Genomic DNA, 27,473 nt, shown 5'->3' on the forward strand with positions numbered 1-27,473 from the left:
TCTCTCTCCCTCAGAACTGCATCTTGTGAAAACATTTGAACTCAGAGAGAGAAAAATCTCCTACGTGAACAAGGTTTAAAAGGAACACTGGGCCCCGAGAACAGCAAGACTATCTACAATCAAGTGAGCTCGAAGCACAGTAAACAAGAGACTCTTCTGCTATTGCCTCAAACCCCTCTCCACTATATTTTCCTCTTCTCTTTTCTGTCCCTATCTGTATGTGTATATCGTGTGTGCATGCTAGCTTGGGCGTGTCGTATATTCATAGGCATGAACCGTATTAGAGTTTAAGCTTAAGGTTTAATAAATTTCATCTTTCTCCTTTAAACCTGAGAACCTGGTGTGTTGGTTTCTTTGCCTTATAATTGGAAAGTTGTGAACAAGGATTCACAAAAGGGGGGAGCTCAAAACATACTGTGTTTAAAAATAAAACCCTGTTACAATAAGACCAGGTAAAGACAGCAAAAGACTCCTAGACACATTTCTCACCTGATCGTAACAAGGTCGAGAGGAGTTCTGAAGAAGGCTCACTGACCTGAAACGTTAACTCTGCTTCTCTCTCCACAGATGCTGCCAGACCTGAGTGTTTCCAGCATTTCTTGTTTTTATTTCAGTTTTCCAGCATCCGCAGTATTTTGTTTTTATTTAAGGGCGAGAGGAGATTTGATACAGGTGTTCAAAATCATGAGGGGAGTAGATAGAGGGTAATTGTTCCTTTTGCAGGGGAGGGGCCAAGAACCAGAGGACACAGATTTAAGGTGATTGGCAAAAGAACCAAAGGCGACATGAGAAACCTTTTACGCAGCAAGTGGTTAGGATTTGGAATGCAATGCCTGAGAGGGTAGTGGAGGCATATTCAATCATGGCTTTCAAAGGGGAATTGGATAAGCACCTTTTTTTTTATTAATTTCATGGCCAACATTTATTGCCCATCCCTAATTGCCCATGAGAAGGTGGTGGTGAACTGCTTTCTTGAACTGCTGCAGTCCATGTGGGGTAGGTACACACACAGTGCTATTAGGAAGGGAGTTCCAGGAATTTGACTCAGCGACAGTGAAGGAACGGCGATATAGTTCCAAGTCAGGATGGTGTGTGGCTTGGAGGGGAACTTGCAGGTGGTGGTGTTTCTGAAGATAAAAAAAAAATTGCAAGCTACAGGCCAAGGGCTGGGAGTGGGACTAGCTGAATTGCTCTTGCAGAGCATTTAGTAAGCAATTAACATGTTAAATATTGTAAATTAAAGTTGCTTATGCTGTCCTACTACACCTCACTGGCATCTCTTGTAGGTGGCTGGGCTCTTCAACCCCCTTGCCTGTCTGCCACCCTCTTCTCGCTTGCTTTCTTGATCTGAAAATTGTACTTCCCATTAGGAACTCTTCTGGAGACCAGTTGCTCAACAGTTTTGCTGATTTTTGGGTAGTTTTCAAGCATCTAAAACTGATCATAAAAGCAAAATACTACGGATGTTGGAAATCTGAAATAAAAACAAAGTGCTGGAAATACTCAGCAGGTCTGGCAGCATCTGTCGAGAGAGAAACAGAGTTAATGTTTCAGGTCTGTGACCGTTCATCAGAACTGACCTGAAAAGTTAACTCCGTTTCTCTCCACAGATGCTGCCAAACCTGCTGAGTAAAACTGATCATCTCTTTTTGAGCAAAAGTTAGAATGTATTGATATTTTGCATGATTAACTTTTTATTAAACTTGTGTGCATTATTTTACAACAAACTGTTTTGGCTTAACAATAAGTACTTCTGGTGATGGTGTTCCAGACTTTAGTCTTGAGGTACAAATTTAGATTTGCGTGTGCAAATAACAAGTGGCAGTGAAGGTAATGCGTAGCCTTAATATATTTTTATTTCCAAAAGATCTTCTATAAGGTACCATGTAGTAGACTCATGATTAAGGTCAGAACATGTGGAATTAACAGACAGGTAGCAGGATGGATAACGTCCTGGCTACAGAACAGAAAACACTAGGGGTTAAAGATTGTTACTCCGACTGGCAAAAAATGGGAAGTGATGTTCTCTAAGGATCACTGCTGGGACTACTGTTTATTTACGAAAAAGATTTGGACTGTAGAATCAGAAGTACAGTATAAAAAATTTGCAGAAGACACCAAATTGTGGGACGTAATTAATACAGAAGAGGACTGCGCTAAAATTTGGGAAGACGTTATTAAAGTTGCGGAATGATTGTGTAATTGGAAAATTAACTGAAATATAGTTTAGGTGTGAGATGGTACATTTGGTAGGAACAATAAGGAGACCATATATTCCTAGGAAAGTGTCTAAATGGGGTGGAGGAGCAGAGGGATCTGGAGGTGCAGATATCGAAGTCACTAAAAGCCTAAAGCAAACTAAGCACGGGTTCATTTCTAGAGGAATAGAATTGAAAAGCAGAGAAGTTATGCTTAACTTGTACAGAACTTTAGTTTGACCACGTTTGCAGTATTGTGATCAAATTCTGCTCTACATATTTATAAAAAGGATAGAGAAGCACTGGAGAAGATGCAAAAATGATTCTCAAGCATGATCGGTATAACCTCTCAGTTCTGGTGTCAGGAAATATCAAACCGGCTGGGCTCATTTCTCTCAAAGGGAAGACTGAAGGATGACCTGATGGAGGTTTTCAAGATTGTGAAAGTGTTTGATGAAATAGATGTAGAGAAGATGTTTTCACTTGCAGGCAAGACCAGAACTAGGGCTCATAAATATAAGATAATCACTAATAAATCCAAAAGTGGATTCAGGAGAACCTTCTCTTCCCCAGAGACTGGTTAAAATGAGTAACTCACTACCACAAGGAGTAGTTGAGGCAAGTAGCATAGATGCATTTAAGGGGAAGCTAGATAAGCACATGAGAAAGCAATAGAAGGATACATTAATGGGGTTAGATCAGGAAGGGCGGGAGGAGGCTCATGTGCAGCATAATCACAAATATGGACCTGTTCAGCCAAATGGCCTATTTCTGTGTTGTAAATACTATGTAAATATACCTGTAGTTGGAAAAAGTTAATACTGTATTTATATGCTTCATATTTGATATGAAATACATTTATTGAAATTCTGCTTTTATTACAGCGCTTGATTTGCAGCAGTGTGGAATTTCTGATAAAGGAGCCAAAGCTTTGCTTGATATCTTGCAATCCAGTAGTACGTTAATTGTTTTGGATGTTAGAAAAAACCCATTAATTGGTGAGTTTGCCACAAATGACATTGCTTATACTCTGTTGGTATTTGCTTTCTTTAAAAAGTGTTCTTAAACATTAAGTTTTTCAGCCTGAATGCTCATTTGGTCATAATAAAAATAAGGCAACACAGTTGAGGACAAATGCTGATCAGGAAGTTAATGCTTTACTATTATGAACCTTCATCTTCTTTGGCCTCCTTATCTCGAGAGACAATGGGTAAAAGCGCCTGGAGGTGGTTAGTGGTGTGTGGAGCAGCGCCTGGAGTGGCTATATAGGCCAATTCTGGAGTGACAGGCTCTTCCACAGGTGCTGCAGAAAAATTTGTTTGTCGGGGCTGTTACACAGTTGGCTCTCCCCTTGCGCTTCTGTCTTTTTTCCTGCCAACTGCTAAGTCTCTTCGACTCGCCACACTTTAGCCCCGCCTTTATGGCTGCCCGCCAGCTCTGGCGAACGCTGGCAACTGACTCCCACGACTTGTGATCAACGTCACAGGAGTTCATGTTGCGTTTGCAGACGTCTTTAAAGCGGAGACATGGTCGGCCGGTGGGGTCTGATACCAGTGACGAGCTCGCTGTACAATGTGTCCTTGGGAATCCTGCCATCTTCCGTGCGGCTCACATGGCCAAGCCATCTCAAGCGCTGCTGACTCAGTAGTGTGTATAAGCTGGGGGTGTTGGCCGCCTCTAGGACTTCTGTGTTGAAGATACGGTCCTGCCACCTGATGCCAAGTATTCTCTGGAGGCAGCGAAGATGCAATTAATTGAGACGTCGCTCTTGGCTGACATACATTGTCCAGGTGTCGCTGCCATAGAGCAAGGTACTGAGGACACAGGCTTGATGCACTGGACTTTTGTGTTCCGTGTCAGTGTGCCATTTTCCCACACTCTCTTGGCAGGTCTGGACATAGCAGTGGAAGCCTTTCCCATGTGCTTGTTGATTTCTGCATCTAGAGACAGGTTACTGGTGATAGTTGAGCCTAAGTAGGTGAACTCTTGAACCACTTACAGAGCGTAGTAGCCAATATTGATGGATGGAGCATTTCTGACGTCCTGTCCCATGATGTTTGTTTTCTTGAGGATGACGGTTCTGCCAAATTCGTTGCAGGCAGCCGCAAACCTGTTGATGAGTCTCTGCAGACACTCTTCTGTGTGAGATGTTAATGCAGCATCGTCAGCAAATAGGAGTTCCCTGATGAGGACTTTCTGTACTTTGGTCTTCGCTCTTAGATGGGCAAGGTTGAACAACCTGCCCCCTGATCATGTGTGGAGGAAAATTCCTTCTTCTGAAGACTTGAACGCATGTGAGAGCAGCAGAGAGAAGAAAATCCCAAACAGTGTAGGTGCGAGAACACAGCTCTGTTTCACGCCACTCAGGATAGGAAAGGGGTCTGATGAGGCGCCGCTATGTTGAATTGTGCCTTTCATATTGTCATGGAATGAGGTGATGATACTTAGTAGCTTTGGTGGACATCCAATCTTTTCTAGTGGTCTGAAGAGACAACGTCTGCTGACGAGGTCAAAGGCTTTGGTGAGATCAATGAAAGCAACGTAGAGGGGCAGCTGTTGTTCACGGCATTTCTCCTGTATCTGACGAAGGGAGAACAGCATGTCAATGGTCGATTGCTCTGCACGGAAGCCACACTGTGCCTCAGGGTAGACGCGCTCGGCCAACTTCTGGAGCCTGTTTAAAGCGACTCGAGCAAAGACTTTCCCCACTATGCTGAGCAGGGAGTTTCCACGGTAGTTGTTGCAGTCACCGCAGTCACCTTTGTTTTTATAGAGGGTGATGATATTGGATCGCGCATGTCCTGAGGTACTGCTCCCTCGTCCCAGCACAGGCAAAGCAGTTCATGTAGTGCTGAGAGTATAGCAGGCTTGGCACACTTAATTATTTCAGGGGTAATGCTGTCCTTCCCAGGGGCTTTTCCGCTGGCTAGAGAATCAGTGGCATCACTAAGTTCCGATTTTGTTGGCGGTACGTCCAGCTCATCCATGACTGGTAGAGGCTGGGCTGCATTGTGGGCAGTCTCAGTGACAACATTCTCCCTGGAGTACAGTTCTAGGTAGTGCTCAACCCAGCGGTCCATTTGCTTTCGTTGGTCAGTGATTATGTCCCTGATTTAGATTTAAGGGGGGGGCGTTCTTCTTGATGGTTGGCCCAAAAGCTCTCTTAATGCCATCATACATTCCTCTGATGTTTCCGGTGTCGGAGGCCAGCTGAATATGACTGCATAGTCGTTGCCAGTAATAAAAACAAGAAATGCTGGAATCACTCAGCAGGTCTGGCAGCATCTGTGAAAAGAGAAGCAGAGTTAACGTTTCGGGTCAGTGACCCTTCTTCGGAACTGACAAATATTAGAAAAGTCACAGGTTATAAGCAAGTGAGGTGGGGGTGGGGCAAGAGATAACAAAGGAGGTCGAGATTGGACCAGGCCACATAGCTGACCAAAAGGTCACGGAGCAAAGGCAAACAATATGTTAATGGTGTGTTGAAAGACAAAGCATTAGTACAGATTAGGTGTTAATACACTGAATATTGAACAGCAGCAAGTGCAAACTTGAAAAAAACAGTGGGTAAGCAAACTGAACAAACTAAGATGAAATGAAATAAATGCAAAAAAAATTGTAAAAAATGTAGAAAAGAATGTTAAAAAAAAAAGGAAGAAAAAATAACTAATAATGAAAGTAAAATGGGGGGCTGTCATGCTCTGAAATTATTGAACTCAATGTTCAGTCCGGCAGGCTGCAGTGTGCCTAATCGGTAGATGGGATGCTGTTCCTCGAGCTTGCGTTGATGTTCACTGGAACACTGCAGCAATCCCAGGACAGAGATGTGAGCATGAGAGCAGGGGGGAGTGTTGAAATGGCAAGCAACCAGAAGCTCAGGGTCCTGCTTGCGGACTGAGCGGAGATGTTCCGCAAAGCGGTCACCCAGTCTGCGCTTGGTCTCCCCAGCGTAGAGGCGACCACACTGAGCAGCGAATACAGTATACTACGTTGAAAGAAGTACAAGTAAATCGCTGCTTCACCTGAAAGGAGTGTTTGGGGCCTGGGATAGTGAGGAGAGAGGAGGTAAATGGGCAGGTATTACACCTCCTGCGATTGCAGGGGAAAGTGCCATGGGACGGGGACAAGGTGGTGGGGGTAATGGAGGAGTGGACCAGGGTGTCGCGGAGGGAACAATCCCTTCGGAATGCTAACGGGAAGGGAGGGGAAGATGCGACCGGTAGTGGCATCACGCTGTAGGTGGCAGAAATGGCGGAGGATGATCCTTTGGATATGGAGGCTGATGGGGTGAAAAGTGAGGACGAGGGGAACCCTGTCACGGTTCTGGGAGGGAGGGGAAGGGGTGAGGGTAGAGGTGCAGGACGCGGTTGAGGGCCCTGTCAACCACAGTGGGGGGGCGGATCCTCGGTTGATGAAAAAGGAAGACATATCGGAAGCACTGTCGTAGAAGGTAACATCATCAGAGCAGATGCGTCGGAGACGGAGAAACTGGGAGAATTGAATAGAGTCCTTGCAGGAGGTAGGGTGTGAAGAAGTGTAGTCGAGGTAGCTGTGGGAGTCGGTGGGCTTATAATGGACATAGTAGACAACCTATCCCCAGAGATGGAGACAGAGAAGTCGAGGAAGGGAAGGGAAGTGTCAGAGATGGACCATGTAAAGGTGAGAGAAGGGTGGAAATTGGAAGCAAAGTTGATAAAGTTTTCTAGTTCGGGGCGGGAGCAGGAAACTGCACCGATACAGTCATCAATGTACCGGAAAAAGAGTTGGGGGAGGGGGACTGAGTAGGACTGGAACAAAGAATGCTCGACATATCCCACAAAAAGACAGGCATAACTAGGACCCATGCGGGTACCCATAGCGACACCTTTTACTTGAAGGAAGTGCTATGTAGCCTGGTCCAATCTAGACCTCCTTTGTTATCTCTTGCCCCACCCCCACCTCACTTGCTTATAACCTGTGACTTTGGGCGGCACAGTGGCGCAGTGGTTCGCACCGCAGCCTCACAGCTCCAGGGACCCGGGTTCGATTCCGGGTACTGCCTGTGTGGAGTTTGCAAGTTCTCCCTGTGTCTGCGTGGGTTTTCTCTGGGTGCTCCGGTTTCCTCCCACAAGCCAAAAGACTTGCAGGTTGATAGGTAAATTGGCCATTATAAATTGTCACTAGTATAGGTAGGTGGTAGGGAAATATAGGGACAGGTGGGGATGTTTGGTAGGAATATGGGATTAGTGTAGGATTAGTATAAATGGGTGGTTGATGTTCGGCACAGACTCGGTGGGCCGAAGGGCCTGTTTCAGTGCTGTATCTCTAATCTAATCTAATTTTCTAATATTTGTCAGTTCTGAAGAAGGGTCACTGACCCGAAACGTTAACTCTGCTTCTCTTTTCACAGATGCTGCCAGACCTGCTGAGTGATTCCAGCATTTCTTGCTTTTATTTCAGATTTCCAGCATCCGCAGTATTTTGCTTTTATTTTAGGTGTTGCCAGTAGTCATTTGCGCAGCGCCTGACTGTTCTTTGTGCAGTGCTTCTGGCTGCTTTAAGTGCCACGGATGTTAACTCGCTGGGGGCTTTCTTGTAGTTCAACAGTGCAATGTGCTTCGCGGCTATGACAGGTTCCAGCTCTGCAGTGTGAGATTGAAACCAGTCTGCATTCTTCTTCGCACCTTTGCCTTTGGTGGTCAAAGCTGACTCATAGATGGCGTCTCTGATGTGGGCCCACTTGGTCTCCGCATCCCCTGTGGGAGTGTTTTGAAGGGCTGTTACGAGTGAATTTAGAAATTTTTGTAACAGCTGTGGATGAGAAATTCTGCTCGTGTTGATGCGCGGGTGGCCCTTCTGCTTGGAATGATGCAACTTCTTTGGTCTGAGTCTAACCTTGCTGCACACCAGGGAGTGGTCGGTGTCGCAGTCCGCACTGTGGAAGCTGCGTGTGATTTGAACACTGTTTAAGGAGGCTCGCCTTGTGACGATGAGGTCTAGCTGGTGCCAACGACGCGATCTTGGGTGCCTCCATGAAACCTGGTGACCGGGTTTAGTGTGAAAGAACGAGTTAGTGATGCAGAGGTTATGATAGGTACACAACTCAAGCAGTCTCTGTCCATTCTCATTCATCCTTCCAATGCCATAGCGCCCAAAGCAGGAGGGCCATGAGTCATGGTCGGCCCCAACCCTGGCATTAAAGTCCCCCAGCAGGAACAGGTGTTCGGTGTTGGGGATGCTACAAATGATATTATGGAGTTCCTCGTAGAACTGGTCTTTAGCTTCAGGTGGGGAGCAGAGTGTTGGAGCATAGATGCTGAGTAGGTGTACTGGACCAGAGGTGGTGAGCAGTCGGATGGACAGTATGTGTTCCGAGCCATTTGAGGGAGGCTCTATCATGCTGAGCAAGGAGTTTCTGATGGCGAAGCCCACTCCATGCAGTCTTGGTTCTTCAGGATCCCTACCCTACCAGAAGAAGGTGTAGTCTTGCTCTGCCAGAGATCCACTCGCGGGGAGGCGAGTCTCCTGAAGTGCTGCAATGTCTACATTGAGTCTACTGTGCTCATTGTTAATGATGGCGGTCTTCCGAGAATTGTTGATTTGTGTAAGGTCTTCCGACAGGCCAGGACACACAGTTCTGACGTTCCAGCTTGCAAAGCGAAGGGCTGGTACGTTCTTTCCTTTTTTCATGTTGTTTGGTGCGGTGTTGCAGTCCACTTTTCAGGCAATGACCCTGAGCTCCAAGCACCCATTGAAGCAGGTGCACTGTGGCAGGACAGAACCTTATTGACCGGGGGCTGCCCGGTTTGAGGCGGGCGGTAGCTGTCTAGTGATAAGCGATGACCTCTCCCACCGACAAAGACAACCCGTGGCGCCCAATCTCTACGCCAATTGAACTAGACTTATAACCCGTAACTGCTGCCTTCCGTGTTGTTTCAGTCGCTGTGAGGCGACTATGGAGTGACCTCTCCATGGCGCATGCCTGGGCAAACTATGGAGGTTGAGAGTTGCCCAAGCGTCAAAACCCCCCTCTCGGCCTTTCTGGTGGGGTCCAAAGGAGTGCAGAGCACGGCGTTTGGCACCGGTATGGCTGCAGGAACTGCCGGAAACATGCCAAGGGTGACACATGACCGACTACGGGTCTCCGCTCCGGATTTTATGTTAGGGTTTACTCCCTTAGCCTTAGTCTCTCCTGAGACGCCCACAAGGCAGTGGGGTTGTTAGGGCCCCTACACAGGAGGAGGATGCCGGTGGGAGGAGGGGGTGCGAGGGGGAGGGGTGCGAGGGGGAGCTGGGAAGGGGGCTGTAAGGGGGTAGGGGGGGTGCAGGGGAAGGGGGTGCAGGGGAAAGATGCCATCTATCTTTGGCATAATTTGAAATTGCAGATTCCACACTACACTATGTTTTTGTTTAAATTTTAAACCTCCTTGAAAAAAATAGACTCTGGCATTCATTGCATTTTGAGCTTCTCCCAACATTCTTTATGCTGGCTGGCCTATAACTCCTGTAAGCTGCAAATTTGACCTTTGTTTGAAGTGAACACATTTGTCTGTTGTAGGACTAACAATTGCTATTTTACCACCCAGATTAATTCAATAGATGAAAAACACCATGCTGCTGGACCATGTGATGAGAACATGGTGGACCTTCTTGAACCACTCCAGTCCTTTGTGGTGATGGTACTTTCATTTAAAAATGAGATGCAAAGGAATTTCTTCTCTCAGAGGGTAGTGAATGTCTGGAATTCTCTACCTTAAGAGTTGTGGAGGCTACATCACTGAAAGTATTTAAAGAGGAGGTAGATAGATTTTTGAAATATCGAGGAGTTGAGGGCTATGAGGAGCGAGCACAAAAGAGGAGTTGAGGTTTGGGGCAGATCAGCCATGATCTTATAGAATGGCAGGGCTGAATGGCCTACTCCTGCTCCTATTTCTTATGTTCTTTATGATAGTTTTAGGGAATTACAGGATTTTGACCTTGATGGTGAAGGAATGATAGTATATGTCACTTGGAGGTAACAAATGAAACTACTGGTAATGCCTTTTTTAGTTAATACTGGTAGAGGTTGCAAAGCTGGAAGATGCAATTGAAGTGATCTTGGTGAATTGCTGCAGTGCACCCTGTAGATAGCATGTACTGATGCCGCAGTGATGGTGATAGAGAGCTTTTTTATGCTGCCCCTTGCCTTATTATCTCAAGTCCAACATAACCCTCTATTGACTCTTCCCATCCTTCTTTCTGAGGGCAGACAGTGAGGGGCTAAAGGCTTACTAAGCCTCCATTAGTTTCCTTCCACATCTCACCGCCCCCTATTTGCTCTGATGGCTTACCCAGGTTACGTCTTGCTCCCCACCCCTGACGACGTATCCTCTCTCAACCATCTCATCTCCCCCATCTGTGCAGCCCTGGTTATAACCACATGATCTTTCCTCTTATTATCTGGTGTGTAGCTTTATTTCCCAAATCAGCCCCACAGCAGCCTAAGACAAGCTGTGAAACAGACAATTGGCTTCTAAATTGCTTATTGTACTATAAACAATATAGCATTATAAGTGCTTTTCTTTGTCATTAAAAAAAAGGGAATGGAGGAAGCAGAGGGCATGTAGTTGGTGAAACTGTATGTGATCTCGTATCTCTACAACCCATTCAATGAGCCTGAGATTTTTTTTTTATTCATTCATGGGATGTGGGCGTCACTGGCCAGGCCAGCATTTATTGCCCATCCCTAATTGCCCTTGAGAAGGTGGTGGTGAGCTGCCTTCTTGAACCGCTGCAGTCCATTTGGGGTAAATATGCTGGGAACGGAGTTCCAGGATTTTGACCCAGCGACAGTGAAGGAACGGCAATATAGTTCTAAGTCAGGATGGTGTGTGACTTGGATGGGAACTTGCAGGTGGTGGTGTTCCCATGTATTTGCTGCCCTTGTCCTTCTAGTTGGTAGAGGTTGCGGGTTTGGACGGTGCTGTCTAAGGAGCCTTGGTGCATTGCTGCAGTGCATCTTGTAGATGGTACACACTGCTGCCACTGTGCGTCGGTGGTGGAGGGAGTGAATGTTTGTAGATGGGGTGCCAATCAAGCGGGCTGCTTGGTCCTGGATGGTGTCGAGCTTCTTGAGTGTTGTTGGAGCTGCACCCATCCAGGCAAGTGGAGAGTATTCCATCACACTCTTGACTTGTGTCTTGTAGATGGTGGACAGGCTTTGGGGAGTCAGGAGGTGAGTTACTCGCCGCAGGATTCCTAGCCTCTGACCTGCTCTTGTAGCCACGGTATCTCTATGGCTACTCCAGTTCAGTTTCTGGTCAATGGTAGCCCCTAGGATGTTGATAGTGGGGGATTCAGCGATGGTAATGCCATTGAATGTCAAGGGGTGATGGTTAGATTCTCTCTTGTTGGAGATGGTCATTGCCTGGCACGAATATTACTTGCCACTTATCAGCCCAAGCCTGGATATTGTCCAGGTCTTGCTGCATTTCTACACAGACTGCTTCAGTATCTGAGGAGTCACGAATGGTGCTGAACATTGTGCAATCATCAGCGAACATCCCCACTTCTGACCTGATAATTGAAGGTAGGTCATTGATGAAGTAGCTGAAGATGGTTGGGCCTCGGACACTACCCTGAGGAACTCCTGCAGTGATGTCCTGGAGCTCAGATGATTGACCCCCAACAACCACAACCATCTTCCTTTGCGCTAGGTATGACTGCAGCCAGCGGAGGGTTTTCCCCCTGATTCCCATTGACCTCAGTTTTGCTCGGGCTCCTTGATGCCATACTCGGTCAAATGCTGCCTTGATGTCAAGGGTAGTCACTCTCACCTCACCTCTGGAGTTCAGATCTTTTGTCCATGTTTGAACCAAGGCTGTAATGAGGTCAGGAGCTGAGTGGCCCTGGTGGAACCCAAACTGAGCATCACTGAGTAGGTTATTGCTAAGCAAGTGCCGCGTGATGGCACTGTTGATGACACCTTCCATCACTTTACTGATGATTGAGAGTAGGCTAATGGGGCGTTAATTTGCCGGGTTGAACTTGCCCTGCCTTTTGTGTACAGGACATACCTGGGCAATTTTCCACATTGCAGGGTAGATGCCAGTGTTGTAGCTGCACTGGAACAGCTTGGCTAGGGGCGCGGCAAGTTCTGGAGCACAGGTCTTCGGTACTATTGCTGGAATATTGTCAGGGCTCATAGCTTTTGCAGTATCCAGTGTCTTCAGTCGGAGTGAATCGAATTGGCTGAAGTCTGGCATCTGTGATGCTGGGGACTTCAGGAGGGGGCTGAGATGGATCATCAACTCGGCTCTGTCTATTGTATGCTGCTTACGCAATTTGGCACGCAGATAGTCCTGTGTTGTAGCTTCACCAGGTTGACACCTCATTTTGAGGTATGCCTGGTGCTGCTCCTGGCATGCCTTCCTGCACTCTTCATTGAACTAGGGTTGGTCTCCTGGCTTGATGGTAATGGTAGAGTGGGGGATATGCCAGGCCATGAGGTTACAGATTGTGGTCGAGTACAATCCTGCTGCTGCTGATGGCCCACAGCGCCTCATGGATGCCCAGTTTTGCATCGCTAGATCTGTTTGAAATCTATCCCATTTAGCACGGTGATAGTGCCACACAACACGATGGACGGTATCCTCATTGTGAAGGCGGGACTTCGTTTCCACAAGGACTGTGCGGTGGTCACTCGTACCAATACAGTCATGGACAGAAGCATCTGCGGCAGGCAGATTGGTGAGGACGAGGTCAAGTATGTTTTTCTCTCGTGTTGGTTCCCTCACCACCTGCCGCAGACCCAGTATAGCAGCTATGTCCTTTAGGGCTTGGTCAGTAGTGGTGCTACCGAGCCACTCTTGGTGATGGACATTGAAGTCCCCCACCCAGAGTACATTTTGTGCCCTTGCCATCCTCCGTGCTTCCTCCAAGTGGTGTTCAACATGGAGGGGTACTGAGTCATCAGTTGAGGGAAGGCGGTAGGTGGTAATCAGTAGGAGGTTAGCTTGCCCATGTTTGACCTGATGCCATGAGACTTCATGGGGCCCGGAGTCAATGTTGAGGACTCCCAAGGCAACTCCCTCCCGACTGTATACCACTGTGCCACCACCTCTGGTAGGTCTGTTCTGCCGGTGGGACAGGACATATCCAGGGATGGTGATGGCAGTGTCTGGGACGTTGTCATTAAGGTATGATTCCGTGAGTATGACTATGTCAGGCTGTTGCTTGACTAGTCTGTGGGACAGCTCTCCCAACTTTGGCACAAGCCCCCAGATGTTAGTAAGGAGGACTTTGCAGGGTCGACAGGGCTGGGTTTGCTGTTGTCGATGTCAGGTGATCCGTCCGGTTTCATTCCTTTTTACACAGAAGAGAACTGGACAGGAGGGCTGCAGCCTCATGGAAGGCAAGCATCCCTCGAATAAATCTTCAGTGAAAGTGAAGTAGAATAAAAATGGAATCAAATTTTTTGAAGTTAATCTTTAAATATGGCAGTGAATTGTACCAATTTGTGGAATTAAATTCAGTAAGACTGGTAATGCATGGACTAGCACCAGAATAATAGCCATGATAGATGCCGCATTGTGATTTAAACAAAAAATCAGCTTTTTTACTAGTTTTTAGGGAAGGGAGCCTGACATCCCCACTTAATCTATCCTACATGCGACTTCCCTCTCACTACTTGTTGATCTTCGAGCTGGCATAGCAGTTGTAAACGGTTGCTAAAGTTCAAAAATCAAACAGACCTACTCCCTGCTGAACATTATTTGAGGGATTTAAAAGCAAAAAAAAAAATGTAGATCTTGGAAATTTGAAACAAAAATACAAGATGCCAGAAATACACAGCCTTCAGCATTGATGGAGCCAACAGATGACATTTGAGTTCTAGTCCAGAGTTTGCATTCAAATGATAACTTATCTGCTGCCTTCTCCAATGTTTAGAGGACATTGAGGGAAGCAGGAGTAAACTGTGTATTCTGGGTGGGGGCCATTAATGTCCAATATCTAGTGGCTTGGAGTACCAGCACTGACCGAGGACATAGTTGCTAGACTAGATGTGTATCAGGTATTGAGGAACTCAACATGAGGAAGTAAATAACCTGGCCTCATCTTCACCAACTTAGCTGCCAATAGCATGAGTAGGTGTGACAACCGTACAGGCCTCAAAGACAAAGTCTCCTCTTCACAGTGAAGAGATCATCCATCAGATAATCTGGCAGTACAGCTGTACTAAGTGGGATAGATTAAGGACAGACCTAGCAAGCCATCCTGCACATCCATGAGGTGCCATCAGCTGAGACCAACACTCGTTCAATGGGGATTGTAGAAAGAGCAAGATCAGGCATTTTTGGTATGAGATGCCAACATAGGAAACCTATTTCATGGGGCTACCTTCACACTAAACACAAAAACAGTGGACTATGGGCAGAGCAAAAGGGTCCTGCAACCATAAGATCAGAGTAAAGTTCTGTAATGCTGCCATATCCAATTGAGAATGGTGGTAAAAATCAGGCAACTAACAGGCAGGTAAAGCTCTGTCAGCACACAATCCATAACCATGGTGGAGCCCAACATGAGTGCAAAAGACAATGGTGAAATGTTTGCAAGTGTTTTCAGACTAAAGTACTGGATGGACAATTCTTTTCTTCATTTTTCCAAGGTTTTGTCAGCATCCAGCCAGTTTCACTCTGACATTTACAAGTGACAGAGTGCACTACACACAGCCAAAGCTACAGGCTTTGGCAAGATTCTGGCTATAGTGCTGAAGGCCTGCAAACCAGAGCTCGCTCCTCCGTTGGCCAAGTTGTTCCTGTACAACTATGATGCTGGCACTTAGCTGACAATGGAAAAATGCACGGGTATGTCCTATCCGCAAAATAAATGGCGAGATCTACGCAAGTCAATTACAAACTTATCAGTCTTCTCTCAAACATCAAAAAATTGTCAGAACAAGTCAGCATCAGTGCTATCTCAGCTACAACCTGCTTGTTGGTGCTCTGTTGGCTCTGAACAGCTCTGTTCTAGACCTTACCAAAGCCTTGATGCAGATGTGGACTTGAATGAATGCCAGAAGAGGAGTGAGAGTAGCTGCTATTAACAGCATGGCATTTGATGCAACAGTATTTGTTGTATGGCACCAAGGAAGTCCTGACAAAACTGAAGTCCGTGGGAAGCCCTCCAGTGATTGGAATCGTACCAGATGCACGGGAAGGTGGTTGTCAGAGACCAGCCACTCCTTAGGGCAGTATCCTTAGCCCAACCATTTTAAGCTGCTCCTTCAATGATCTTTTCCTGTCATCAGGTCAGTAGTGGGACTCTTTGCTGTTTGCACAGTATTCAATTCTGATAACACAGCCTTGGGCTGATAATTGGCAGGTAATAATTGTGCCATATAAGTGCCAGGTCATGATCTCTCTTTTAATGGCACCACCATTGTTGATTCCTCCACCAACAATTTTGGGAAGGTGGGGTGTGGGGCTGGCACCACTGACCAGAAATTTTACTCGACCAGAAATTTTACTCAACCAGCTATATGAACACTGTGGCTATAATAGCACAAGCCCTGGTACTCTGCAATGAGTGGCTCACCTTGTTGTTCTTCAAAGCTGTTTAATCATCCACAAAGCTCAGGTTAAGGAACTGGTGGCATATTCTCCGCTGGCCTACATGGGTGCAATCACAACAACTCTTCAGCTCAATACTATCCAGGATAATTGATGTCCATCCCACTGGACTCTATATCTATTCACCCATCACCAGCACACTACAGCTGTGATTATGAATTATCTATAGGATGTATTACAAGGTTACTTTGATATCTCCTTCCCCTGGCAATGAGTAGAACAGCATCAATGTCATGAGAAGACCGTAACATCAAGTTCCAGGTCTCTCACCATCCTGACATGGGCAAGCTTTTCTGTTCCTACATCATTGCTGAAATTCCCTATGTAATACTATTTTGACAGCACCATTGCCACAAGGACCAAGCAGGAAAATACTTCAATCCATCCAGCCCATTTATCTACAGTATTCCCTTCATATGTTTATAATATTCCAATGTATTGACAACCTGTCTGGTTCCTTCTTGAAACTCATTGCTACCATTTAAGTTTCTCCTGCATTTCCTATTTTCCTTTGTCTTTAATTTATGAATATGACGCTTTGTGTTTAAATTCTGTACGTGAAAGAAAAACTTACTTGGATCTAAATTGTTCAGGCCTTTAACACTAGTATTGTGCCCCCTCAGTCGTCTTTCGATAGAAAAGCCCCAGGGTAGTCAATCTTCTTTCATGCTTCTGGAATAAACCATATAACCCTTTTCTGTTGCCCCTATGATAAAGGGAATTGGACGTATGCTTGAAAAGGAAAAGTTTTCAGGGCTATGGGGAAAGAGCAGGGAGTGGGTCTAATTTGGATAGCTCTTTCGAAGAAAGGGATATCGTGTTCAACTAATTTATCAGAGTTCTTTGTGGAAGTAACAAACCAGGTGGATAAAAGGAAACCTGTAAATGTGGTGTACTTGGATTTCCAAAAGGCATTTGATAAGGTACCACATCAAAGGTTACTATACAAAATAAGAGCGCATGGTGTAGGGGGTAACATATTAACATGGATAAAGTACTGGTTAGCTAACAGAAAGCAGAGAGTAGGGATAAATGGGTTATTTTTGGGTTGGCAAGCTGTAACTGTGGAGTGCCACAGGGATCAGTGCTGGGGCCTCAACTATTTACAATCTATATTAATGACTTAGATGAAGGGACCAAATGTATGGACACCAAGATAGGTAGGAAATTAATTTGTCAAAAGGAGGTAAAGAGTCTACAAAGGGATGTAGATAGGTTAAGTGAGTGGGCAAAAAATTGGCAGATGGAGTATAATGTGGGAAAATGTGAACTTGTCCACTTGGTGGAAAAATAGAAAAGCAGTATTCTATTTAAATGGAGAGAGACTGCAGAACTCTGGTACAGAGGGATCTGGATGCCCTGATATATGAATCACAAAAAGTTAGTATACAGGTACAGAAAGTGATTCGGAAGGCCAGTGGAATATAAAAGTAGGGTAGTTTTACTGTAGCTATACAAGGCCTTGGTGAGACCACATCTGGCGTACTGTGTATTGTTTTGGTCTCCTTATTTGAAAAAGGATATAATTGCATTGGAAGCAATTCAGAGAAGATTCAATTGACTAATTCCTGGGATGAATGACTTGTCTTAAAGATTGATCAGGTTGGGCCTTTACCCGCTGGAGTTTAGAAGAATGAGAGGTGATATTTTGAAACATGTAAGATCCTGAGGGGACTTGAAAGGGTGAATACCAGGAAGATGTTTCCTCTTGTGGGGGAAGATTAGAACTGGGGGGCACGGTTTAAAAATAAAAGGTCTCGCTTTTTATTCGTTCATGGGATGTGGGTGTTGCTGGCTAAGCCAGCATTTATTGCCAATCCCTGATTGCCCTTGAGAAGGAGGTGGTGAGCTGCCTTCTTGAACCACTGCAGTCCATGTGGAGTAGGTACACCCACAGTGCTATTAGGATGGAGATGCAGAGAATTTTTTTTCTGAGGCTTATTGGTCTGTGAAATTCTCTCCCCCAGAAAAGGAATAAAACCAGACAGAACACCTGGCATTGACCTAGGCACTGGAAATGACAAGGGCAAACCCAGCCCTGTTGACCCTGCATAGTCCTCCTTACAACATTTGGGAGCTTGTGCCAAAATTGGGAGAGCTGTCCCACAGACTAGTCAAGCAATAGGCTGACATAGTCATACGCGGAAGCATGCCTTACATCCAATGTCCCAGACACCATTCATGGGCATGTCTTGTCCCACCGGCAGGACTGATACATCAGAGGTGGTGGCACAGTGGTATACTGTCAAGAGGGAGTTGCCCTGGGAGTTCTCAACATTGATTCCAGACCCCACAAAGTCTCATGACATCAGATCAAACATGGGCAAAGAAACCTTCTGCTGACTCTAACTACCACCCTCAGCTGATAAATCAGTCTTCCATGTTGACTACCACCTGGAAGAAGCACTGAAGGTGACAAGGGTACTCTGGGTGTGGGACTTCAGTGTCCATCGCCAAGAATGGCTCAGTAGCACCAGCTCTGACCAAGTCCTGAAGGGCATATTTGACAGACTGGGCCTGCGGCAGGTGGTGAGAGTCTCAACAAGGGGGAAAAACCCACTCGACCTTGTCCTCACTAATCTACCTATTGCAGACTCATTTATCCATGACAGCATGGGTAGGACTGACCACCGCATGATCCTCGTGAAAACAAATTCCTGACTTCACACTGAGGATACCCTTTATTGTGTTCTGTGACACTACCACCCTGCTAAATGGGATAGATTCAGAATCGATCTGGCAGCTCAAAACTGGGCATCCACGTGGCACTGTGAACCATCAGCAGCAGCAGCTCAATTGTATTCAGACCCCTTGGGGACAAATGACCATAATATGATCGAATTCTTCATCAAGATGGAGAGTGACGTAGTTGATTGAGATTAGGGTCCTGAATCTTAGTGAAGGAAACTACGAAGGTATTAGGCATGAGTTGGCTATGACGGATTGGAAAACGATACTTAAAGGGATGACGGTGGATAGGCAATGGCAAACATTTAAAGAGTGCATGGATGAACTGCAACAATTGTTTATCCCTGTCTGGCGCAAAAGTAAAACGGGGAAGGTAGCCAAACCATGGCTTACAGGAGCATTCAAGTACAGAAGCAGGGATGTCTTGCTGTAATTATACAGGGCCTTGGTGAGGCCGCACCTGGAATATTGTGCGCAGTTTTGGTCTCCTTATCTGAGGAAGGATGTTCTTGCTATAGAGGGAGTGCAGCGAAGGTTTACCAAACTGATTCCTGGGATGGCGGGACTGACGTATGAGGAGAGATTGAGTCGGTTAGGATTATATTTGCTGGAGTTCAGAAGAGTGAGGGGGGATCTCATAGAAACTTATAAAATTCTAACAGGACTTGGCAGGGTAGATGCAGGAAGGATGTTCCCGATAGTGGTGGAGTCCAGAACCAGGGGTCATATTCTGAGGATATCGGGTAAACCTTTCAGGACTGAGATGCGTAGAAATTTCTTCACCCAGAGAGTGGTGAGCCTGTGGAATTCGCTACCCCAGAATGCATTTGAGGCCAAAATATTGTATGTTTTCAAGAAGCAGTTAGATATAGCTCTTGGGTCTAAAGGGATCAAAGGGTATGGGGCGAAAGTGGGAACAGGTTACTGAGTTGGATAATCAGCCATGATCATAATGAATGGTGGAGCAGGCTTGAAGGGCCGAATGGCCTACTCCTGCTCCTATTTTCTATGTTTCAAACACAAGCTGTAATCTCATGGCTCAGCATATCCCTCACTCTACCATTGGTTCACTGAGGAGTGCAGGAGAGCCTACCTAAAAATGTGGTGTCAATCTGCTGCCGAACTAGCCACACCCCCTAGCCAAACTGTTCAGTGCAGCTACAACACTGGTATCTACCTGACAATGTGGAAAATTGCCTAGATATGTCCTATTCACAAAAAGCAGGACAAATCTAAGTTACTGCCCCATCAGTCTACATCGACAAAGCGATGGAAGGTGTCATCAACATTGCTATCAAGCGCCACTTACACAGCAATAACCTACTGTCCTATGCTCAGTTTGGGTTCTGCCAGGGCCGCTCGGCTCCTGACCTCATTACAGCCTTGGTCCAACCATGGACAAAAGAGCTGAACTTGGTGAGGTGAGAGTGATTGCCCTGGATATCAAGGCAATATTTTACCAAGTGTCGCATCAAGGAGCCTTAGCCAAACTGAAGTCAGTAGGAATCAAGGGGAAAAAGTCTCCGCTGTTTGGTGTCATACGTAGCACAAAGAAAGATGGTTGTGATTGTTGAAGGCCAATCATCTCAGCTTCAGGGCATTGCTGCAGGAGTTCCTCAGGATAGTGTCCTCGGCCCAACCATCTTCAGCTGTTTCATCAAAGACCTTCTGCCCACCGTAAGGTCAGAAGTGGGGATGTTCGCTGATTGTACGATGTTCAGTACCATTTTCAACTCTGTGTCCATATGCAACAAGATCTGGACACCATCTAGGCTTGGGATGTTAAATGGCAAGCAACATTCGTGCCACAGAAGTGCCAGGCAATGACCATCGCCACCAAGAGAATCTAACCATCTCCCCTTGACATTCAATGGCATTACCATCGCTGAATTTCCCCACTATCAACATCCTGGGGGGTTACCATTGACCAGAAACTGAACTGGAGTAGCCATATAAATACTGTGGCTACAAGAGTAGGTCAGAGGCTGGGAATTCTGTGGTGAGTAACCCACCTCCTGATTCCCCAGTGCCTGTCCACCATCTACAAGGCACAAGTCAGGAGTGTGATGGAATACTCTCCACTTGCTTGGATGAGTGTGGCTCCGACACCATCCAGGGCAAAGCAGCCTGGTTGATTGGAACCCCATGTACCACCTTAAACATTCACTACCGATGCGCAGTGGCATGTACTGGATAAAAAATGCACTGCAGCAAGTCACCACATCTCCTTCGATGGCACCTTCCAACCCCGCGACCTCTTTCACCTAGAAGAACAAGGACATCAGACACATGGGAACACCACCACCTGCAAGTCCGCCTCCAAGCCACACACCATCCTGATTTAGAAATATATCGCCGTTCCTTCATTGTTACTGGGTCAAAATCCTGGAACTCCCTCCCTAATAGAGCTGTCGGTGTACTTGCACCAGATGGACTTCAGTGGCTCAGGGAGGCAGCTCATTGCCATTCTTAAGGGCAGTTGGGGATAGGCAAGAATTGCTGGCTTTGCCAGTGACGTCCACATGTCATTGAAGGAAAAAAAACTGAGGGTGGGTCATTGAATTTATTCATGGCTGAGTTAGATAGATTTTTGATATACAAGGGAGTTGAGGGTTATGGGGGATAGACAGGAAAGTGGAGTTGAGACCACAATCAGATCAGCCATGATCTTATTGCATGGTGAAGCAGGCTCAAAGCGCCTACTCCTGTTCCTATGAAAAGCTGGCACAAACACAGTTGGCCGAATGGCTGCCTTCGAGGCCATCTAATCCTATGGAGGAAATTTCTACTTGCCTAATGAGCAGGGAGCGGGTCGGTCAGAAAAGTCATGGAAAATTTGAACATAAGTACGAATTCTGTAATCAGAATACAACAGCATCTGTCGAGAGAATAGGTTAAGTTAACATTTCAAATTAGACTAGCCATCAAAACTGGAAAATATATCATAAGCAGGATTTATGAAGGAATGGAAACCAGGTAAGTGGAAGGGAAATGCATGAACACACACAAAGCAGAATGATTTGTTAAGTATTTAAATGGAAGATTGGTAAATGAGCAAAGTGATATTAACATTAGACATAAGCAAAATGAGATAAATTGAAGACATTTGGGATGTAGAACACGAAGAGCTGAGACAGGCTGCAGCGGCCCAGGAGAAGAAAATAGATGGCCAACGCCAGCATTGTTTTCCGATGGTGGATCCTCATCCCGAGCACTAGCATGAAACGCTAATGTGCACGTCCTGCATTAAAATCAATATTAGGATCAGAGGGTTGCGCAGTGCCTAATAAAAGGATAAGCCTATGAAACATTAACTCACCTGTTTGTTCTATAGGTACTAACTGAGTTGTTGAGTGTTTCCAGTGTTTTCTGTTCTCTTGATTTCCAGCATCTGCATTTTTTTTTATTGATCGCAGTTCTTCACCCTGGTGCTAGTACAGTTGAAAATACACTCTCCATACGAATTAGGAGCAGGAGTAGGCCACTCGGCCCTTTGAACCTGCTTCACCATTCAATAAGTTCATGGCTGAACTGATTCCTCCACATTTCCACCTACCCCCGATAACCTTCCACCTACTTGTTTATCAAGAATCTAGCTACCTCTGTTTTAAAAATATTCAAAGACTCTGCTTCTACTGCCTTTTTGAGGAAGAGAATTCCAAAGACTCACGACCCTCTGAGAGAAAACATTTCTTCTCATCTCTCTCTTAAATGGGCGACCCCTTATTTTTAAACAGTGAACCCTATTTCTAGATGCTCCCACAAGGAGGAACATCCTTTCCACATTCACCCTGTCAAGAGTCCTCAGGATCTTTTATGTTTCAATCAAGGCACCTGTTACTCTTCTCAATTTCAGCGGATACAAGCCCAGCCTGTCCAATCTTTCCTTGTAAGACAGCCCGCCCATTCCAGGTATTAGTCTCGTAACCCTTCTCTGTACTGCCTCCAATGCATTTACATCCTTAAATAAGGAGACCAGTACTGTACACAATACTCCAGATGTGGTCTCACCAATGCCCTGTATAGCAGAAGCATAACCTCCCTACTTTTGTATTCAGTTCCTCTCGCGATGAACGAGAGCATTCTATCAGCTTTCCTAATTATGTGCTGTACCTGCATACTAACCTTTTGTGATGCATTCACTGGGACACTGAGATCCCTCTGCATTTCAGAGCTCTGCAATCTCTATCCATTTAGATAATATGCTTTTTTATTCTTCCTGCCAAAGTGGACATTTTCCTACTTTCCCACATTATATTCCATTTGGCAGGTCTTTGCCCACTCGCTTAACCTATCTATATCCCTTTGTAGCTTCCTTATATCCTCTTTACAAGTTACTTTTCTACCTATCTTTGTGTCATCAGCAAATTTCGCAACCATATCTTCGGTCCCTTCAACCAGGTCATTTATATAAATTGTAAAAAGTTGAGGCCCCAGCACAGATCCCTGTCGCACACCGCTTGTTAGATCTTGCCAACCAGAAAATTACCCATTTATGCCTACTCTCTTTCCTGTTAGCTAGCCAATTTTCTATCCATGCCAGTATGTTATCCCCTACATCATGAGCTTTTATTTTCTGCAATAACCTTTGATGTGGTACCTTATCAAATGCCTTCTGGAAAACTAAGTACAATACATCCACTGGTTTCCCCTTATCCACAGCACATGTAACTCACTCAAAGAACTCCAGTAAAATGGTTAAACATGATTTCCCTTTCACAAAACCACAACTGAATTTTTCAAAATGCCCTGCTATATTGTCTTTAATAATAGCTTCTAACATTTTCCCTAAGACAGATGTTAAGCTAACTGGCCTCCAGTTTCCTGCTTTCTGTCTCCCTCCCTTTTTGAATAAAGGAGTTACATTCACTATTTTCCAATCTGGTGGAACCTTCCCCGAATCTAGGGAATTTTGGAAAATTAAAACTAACGCATCAACTATCTCACTAGCCACTTCTTTTTAACACCCTAGGATAAAGTCCATCAGGACCTGGGGACTTGCCAGCCTGCAGCTCCAACAATTTGTTAAGCATCACTTCACTGGTGATTGTAATTTCCTTGAGTACTTCCCTCCCTTCCATTTCCTGACTTAGTTAATACTGAGATGTTACTTGTATCCTCAGTAGTGAAGACCGATGCAAAATACCTGTTGAGTTCATCTGCCATCTCCTTATTCTGCATTATTAATTCCCCAGACTCACTTTCTATAGGACCAACGCTCACTTTGTTAACTTTTCTTTTTTAAATATCTATAGAAACTCTTACTATTTGTCTTTATATTTTTAGCTAGCTTTCTCTCGTACTCTAATTTTACCTTCCTATCAATCTTTTAGTCATTATTTGCTGTTTTTATATTCTGTCCAATCTTCTGACAATCTCAAGCACAAATCTCAATTCTTATTGGTGGGTAGAGTTCACAGTCTGTGTGGTTCATTGTGCAAAACATTCACTGTTGGCTGAGTGGCAGGAAACCGTAGTGGTAAGTGTTTTTTTTTGATTTGGAGGAAGATATACAGTGGTGTCCCTCAGGGGTCAGTACTAGGACCACTGCTTTTCTTGCTAAATGACTTAGACTTGGGTGTACAAGGCACAATTTCAAAATTTGCACATGACACAAAACTTGGAAGTACTGTGAGGAGGCTAGTCAGAGACTGGTGGAATGGGCAGATGCATGGCAGACGAAATTTACTACAGAGAACTGTGAAGTGACAAATTTTTGTAGGAAGAACAAGTGGAGGCAATATAAACTAAGTTACAATTTTAAAGCGGTTGCAGGAACAGAAAGACGTACGGGTATATGTGCACAAATTGTTGAAGGTGGCAGGACAGGTAGAGAAAGTGGTTAAAAAAGCATGCAGGATCCTGGGCTTTGTAAGTAGAGGCATAGAGTACAAAAGCACAGAAGTTATGATGACCCTTTATAAAACACTGATTTGGCTTCAGCTGGAGACTGTGTCCAAGTCGGGGTACCGTGCTTTAGGAAGGATGAGCAGGCAAATGGAATTTTGGCATTTATTGCTAAAGGAATAGAGTATAAAAGTAGGGAAGTGTTGCTGCAACTGTACAAAGCATTGGTGAGATCGCACCTGGAGTATTGGTCCCCTTACTTGAGAAAGGATGTAGTTGCATTGGAGGCATTTCAGAGGAGTTTCACTAGATTGATTCCAGAGATGGGGGGGGAGGGGGGGGTTTGTCTTATGAAGAGAGATTGAGCAGTTTAGGCCTTTACTCTCTAGAGTTTAGAAGAATGAGAGGAGATCTAATTGAGGTATATAAGATGATTAAGGGAATTGACAAAGTAGACATCGAGAGCATGTTTCCTCTTGTGGGGCAATCTAGAACGAGAGGTCATAGTTTTAGGATAAGGGGTAGCAGATTTAAAACAGATGAGGAGAAATTACTTCTCTCAAAGGGTTGTGAATCTGTGGAATTCACCTATCCCAGAGTGCGATGGATGCTGGGACATTGGGTAAATTTAAGGAGGAGATAGACAGATTTTTAATTAGAAATGTGTTGAAGGGTTATGGAGAACGGGCAGGAAAGTGGAATTGAGGCCAAGATGAGATCAGTCATGATTGTATTGAATGGCAGAGCAGGCTCAAGGGGCTGAATTGCCTACTCCTCCTAGTTCTTATGTTCGAGAGGGTGCAGAAAAGATTAACTAGAATGATTTCAGGGAATGAGAACTTCAGTTACGAGGATAGATTGGAGGAGCTGGGGTTGCTCAATTTGGAGAAAAGTTTGAGAGGAGATTTGATAGAGGTGTTCAAAATCATGAGGGGTCTAGATAGTAGATAGAGAGAAATTGTTCCCTCTGGCGGAGAGGTCAAATACCAGAGAACACAGATTTAAAGTGATTGGCAAAAAAAGCAAAGGCGACATGAGGAAAACATTGTTTTTTACACAGCGAGTGCTTAAGATCTAGAATGCACTGCCTGAGAGTGTAGTGGAGGCATAAATATTAAGGCTTTCAAAAGGGAATTGGATAAACACTTTAAAATATTTTTATTGTTACAGGGAAAGGTTGGGTAAGTGGGGCTAGCCGAATTGTTTTTACAGAGAGCCGGCGGGGACCCAATAGCCTCCTGCACTGTAACCATTCTATGATTCAGTTTGAGATTCGTTCACATGGGAACGAAGGAGGCGGTGGGTGCTGATCAGGAACGAGGGAAGTGGAGTTGTGGGGGCTGGTGGGCAGGGTCCTCATGGTGGGGAGGGTAGGGTGGCGGGGGCGGGGGCGGGATGTCCAATTGCGAAGACTCGTCAGGCAGGCACCAGGTCCAGGAAGTTGGTGTTAATGCACTCACTTCCTGAATCTACCAAGTCCTTGCCTCCTGAAACTGCTGGGTTTCCTGACTTTCAGAAACCTAGTCAACAGGAGTTAAAGTCAAAAAGCTGAACGACAGTGAGGCGCTCAGCTTCATTATCGTGTTTCAAGTTCCAACCCACCTTGGAGTGGATTGGTTGCCTGTCCATCTTTTGGGCTCAGTTAGAGCTAGAAATGGGCTGGCTTGGCTCAGGAAACGTTATCTCAGACTTAACTCCCTCCCCCACCACCCCGCAGCCCAAGGAGTACATATGCCCTTGTTTTTTTTAGTTTAAAACTCTTTTCTCCCTCCAGGATTCTAAAGCTCACCACAACTTTTGTAGGGCAATTAGGGATGGGTAATAAAATTACAGTCTTGCTAGCATTGCCCACATCCTGAGAACAAATTTGAAGAAAGGTATAAGATGTGTATTTAATTAAAATTTAAATGGCTTACAGGAATGGAGCCGGGAAATAGTGTTTGCAGGAACCATGGTGCCACCTGGAATCATGACCCTGTAAAGTAGGTAATGGTAAATATCGACAGATATGCAGACCTTACAGTTTAATTTAAAAGCAATTCTAGGCATTACATTTCATTGTGACCGCCAGATGTAACAAAAGGCTGATACTGGAGATAGCATGACAGAACAACTGTGTGCTGGAAGCACGATTTTTAATATACTAGCAGATCTCTTGTGGTGTTACACAGGGTAAATCTGAAATTTTATAAGAACAGGTATGTAATACCAAATAGTGGGAACACTGATATATTGGCTTCAGTGCAGCCTGGGACCAAGAACATTGGGAAGGGGTCTGTGGCTGACCGTGCTGGGAATAGGAGTCAGAGTCTAGTGGTACTTTGAGCGTTTTGGAAGCACGAGAGAGAGAAATTCTGGGAACACTGGCCAGTGCAAGGATCTGGGATTACTGGGACCAGGTTACTGACCAGAAACAAAGAGAATTGGGAGGGATGTCTGGGAGCATTGGAACTTATCAGGGATCACTAGGACTGTGGTCTTAGTGGTTTGTGAATTCAGGGATCTTGGAATTTGGAAGTGAAATCTGAAGATGATGATCCTGGGATCCAGCACTATTGCCAAGGTGATTTTGAGAGCTTGAGGTACAGAGTGTGACATTATTTGGGAGGGTGTTGCTGTGCTTTTTTTTTGAAGGGTAGCTGGGTCTACTGTTCGGTAGTGTAGGGGAGCTCAGGAGATTGGCCTAAATTGCTTATGACCTTTTTGAATCATCAGATGGTGCATTTGCTACGTTCCTGCCCATCAGCCTCCTACCGTCATCCTCTGGAACCCTTCTTCTGCACTTGGGTACCCTCTCTACTACTTTCGTCATCTTTGTTTCCTGACTTTATATTCTTTAAGGATAAATTTTCTGTTCTTATATAAAGTAGGGTGAGATGTAGAATTTCCAGATGTTGTAGGAATGGCATACATACTCTTTGGTGCACTATTGGTGAGTTACTAACTTGTACAATATTCAACAAACATTTCCATATACAAAGAAAAATGCTTTAAAAGTTCAAAATGCTCATTTATGCAGTTTAAAAAAAATTCTAAATGCTAAAAGATGGGTCAGAAGATAACATTTTACTGAAGTGGGGGAGAGTGACAAAGAATTTTCCTAATTGTTAACAAATAATCCCGATCGGAGGTGCTACTGATTACATGTATT

At 45.2% G+C, this 27,473-nt stretch overlaps 1 protein-coding gene across 2 annotated transcripts in view; it reads left to right on the forward strand.

Annotated features, from left to right (window-relative positions):
* The window catches only part of LOC137369197 (phosphoserine aminotransferase-like), a 226,988-nt gene that overhangs the window by 30,778 nt on the left and 168,737 nt on the right, over positions 1-27,473 (forward strand). For both annotated transcript variants that reach the window (XM_068029999.1, XM_068030000.1), the window contains exon 7: positions 3,083-3,196. In XM_068029999.1, coding sequence (XP_067886100.1) covers positions 3,083-3,196 — 114 coding nt within the window. The remainder of the gene's footprint in view (positions 1-3,082; positions 3,197-27,473) is intronic.

This window comes from Heterodontus francisci, chromosome 4 (genome assembly GCF_036365525.1).
Source record: "Heterodontus francisci isolate sHetFra1 chromosome 4, sHetFra1.hap1, whole genome shotgun sequence".
Classification (NCBI taxonomy): Eukaryota; Metazoa; Chordata; class Chondrichthyes; order Heterodontiformes; family Heterodontidae; genus Heterodontus; species Heterodontus francisci.